Source organism: Anneissia japonica, unplaced genomic scaffold (assembly GCF_011630105.1).
Source record: "Anneissia japonica isolate Jap-2015-1 unplaced genomic scaffold, ASM1163010v1 scaffold287898_len83438_cov111, whole genome shotgun sequence".
Taxonomy (NCBI): domain Eukaryota; kingdom Metazoa; phylum Echinodermata; class Crinoidea; order Comatulida; family Comatulidae; genus Anneissia; species Anneissia japonica.
Window position 1 is genome coordinate 17704 of NW_022746704.1, and position 2710 is coordinate 20413.

Consider the following 2710-nt stretch of genomic DNA (forward strand, 5'->3'; position numbering starts at 1 on the left):
TATCTGGCTCTTGAGTTGAACAGGCTGTTGGTCTTGCAAGTACAGTACAGTATTATGTTTTCGACTGCTTGGACATGTCTACATTAAAAAAAATACGTAAAAAAAATAAATACAGTAGAATTAAAAAAAAAGATTTTAAAAAATGAATAAAAATGTTGACCTTTGATGTTGTATATGTTTAGTCATGTTAACATTAATGCAAACCTTTGTTGTTTGGCCTCACTTAAAATGTAAATAATGTAGGCTATTCTGTTGTGAATTTTTCACAGCTGGTTTTTATAACGTATTTTACTTTGGTTTTGATATTCAAACCTGGAATAGTACGGAAGAACAGTATTGAATAAAAAGAGATTTGTATTTATATCTGATATCCACTTTTATTGTGTCAACACACCAACAAACAAAATTTACTGAAAATAATCATATGACTTGGGAGGACAGAGTTCAAAGTAATTACATGTTGTGTTTCTGTATAGGCATGTGTGTGCATTTTGCAGTAAAGCAGAAACAAGATACATTTTCCCCACAGCACTCATTCCAACTTTTTGTGATTTTTTAAAATCAGTGAATTTAAAGTAATTTAATATGTCCCCAAATAACCATTCCACAGAAACACGCACTTCACTCATTGCCTTATTGTAGTCCTGTTCTATTGGTGATAGGTTGCCTTTAAATGGTGCTTGAAGTTGAGGTCTTATAGGATATGCTGGGTCCCCGTAAATACACATGATTTCATTGTTTGTATTAACAGACATTTGCTCCAATTGATCCAGTAAGCCTGACTCACGCAGCATAAAACTGTCATGCCGTCTCCCTTCAATAGGACCGTACATGTTGGCAATCATGCCGTTTGCTGCCACCAGAGACTGAAACTTTATAGAATGTAGCCTTTTATGACCATTAAACAGAACCTGTTGATTTTCTTGAGGCCTGCACACTGCCCTAACGGTTCCATCAATGAAGCCCCTGCAATTTTTAAGGGGAGCTTCCTTTTCAAACACTGCTTGGGCATACTTTTCAAGATTGACTGGTAAAAGCCATGGTTGATCAAGGTCTGTTAGAAGTCTACCAAACATATTGTATATGTGGTTTGTCATCTGACCAGTTATTAAACAAAGCTGGGGTACGGGCCTAGCAAAAGTTTTAATCATGTCAACTTATCGGCAAGGATATGCATATCGTTGCAACATTTTACAGAGTGCTTCAATTCCTTCAATTTTCGAGTTGTTTTTACATTTAACTTGATCTGGAATGTGAAACACATCTTTCAAATGGTGAATATCCTCTTTGAAGAACCTGAAATAAAAATAAAAAAGGCTGTACTTTGAACTTAAAAATTAAAAACAAATGCAATGACTGAGCAAGTTGAAAACTAACATCATTAAAATTTTCATGATTTATATTCTTGGGAAACGTATGACTTTCACCATTTACATACCCCAAAAGTGGTCACCTAGAAAGGGTCCCATCGAGTGATTGGAGCCGACGTTAAGTCCTTGGAAGATATTCTTAATGATTCTTTACTTAAGAAATTTAATTCAATTATGCAAGATTCATCCCATTCATTATTTTCAGACATTATCATAAATAGATCGGGAAGGGTTAGACATAAACAAAACAAAATATCCTCAAACCGTTTTAAAAATTCAGCATTGTACATCGCTTGTAATCTATTTAATCAAACATTTTTATTTTCTAAGAAATCTTTATTTAACACTCTATATGTTTATGAACGATTCTATGTCATGTACAACAAATATCTCAGAATGTATTATTTTGACAATAAAGTTGACTTGTATCTTGTACAAGTAATGGTGGCCACCTACAACCGGGCAGGCGCCCACCCCCAGGATACAGATAACATTGCAAATTACAACTAGGGCCTAGGCTAACTAACTAGGATAGGGCTTATGCTATAAAAATACAATATTTTGGGACCTAATTAGAGTAGACCTCTAGGCTATGCCTAGTCAAAGAACAAAGTCCCTAGCTGTGAGCAAGCTTGATGCAGTACGTAGCTAGGAATAAATGTACTTTAAATACCTAGGCCTAAGGCCTATTCTATATGGGCGGGGGTCTGCGTCTAGTCTGTACTATACTAGGGCCTAGGCCTACCTACCTGAAGTAAGCATTACATTCATCGTTATTTAATGTTTCCAGCTTAAACTTGTCGTACTTCCATCATTCAAGGTCTGCGTTTGTCGGTCTGTTAATTTCAGACAGCAACATGAATTCTAAATCGTCGATTACATCCAATGAGTAGCATGAGGCAAGATTATCAACAGTTCTAGGTTAGCCATGGTCGTACGTACGTCTGCTCTGGTGTCGTCGTGCCGTAGGCGCCACCTAAAAACGAAAACAACTTTTGGAGGAGTACGCGAACAGTATCTTGGCGTTGCCGTCACGCCCCATTAGTGCGTAGTAGATTGGCCGCGTAGTCAAAACGAAAAATGCCTATTGGTGATCCGCTACACTAGCGGATCTCCTATTGTTATTGTACTGAATCATCTTTTATGGTGATCCGCTACACTAGCGGATCACCTCTTGTTATTGTCAGGATCATCATCATCTTTTTTTGGTGATCCGCTTCTCGAGCGGATCACCTCTTGTTATTGTCAGAGATCTTACAACTTTTTTGGTGATCCGCTAACGTTAGCGGATCACCTCTTGTTATTGTACTGGATCAACTTTTTGGTGATCCGCTTCTCGA

General features: G+C 37.2%; 1 protein-coding gene across 2 annotated transcripts; it reads right to left on the reverse strand.

Annotated features, from left to right (window-relative positions):
- Positions 1-10: 10 nt before the first annotated feature.
- Positions 11-2256, reverse strand: LOC117120273. 2 transcript variants are annotated; one of them, XM_033265285.1, is made up of 2 exons: positions 2120-2256; positions 11-1296 (listed from the first exon to the last, which is right to left on the reverse strand). In XM_033265285.1, exon 2 carries the CDS (start codon positions 1149-1151, stop codon positions 408-410), a length of 744 nt encoding a protein of 247 aa, XP_033121176.1. In that variant the 5' UTR covers positions 1152-1296; positions 2120-2256; the 3' UTR covers positions 11-407. The 2 variants fall into 2 exon arrangements, with proteins under 2 accessions (XP_033121176.1, XP_033121177.1); XM_033265286.1 differs by lacking the exon at positions 2120-2256 and adding an exon at positions 2044-2060.
- Positions 2257-2710: the final 454 nt, after the last annotated feature.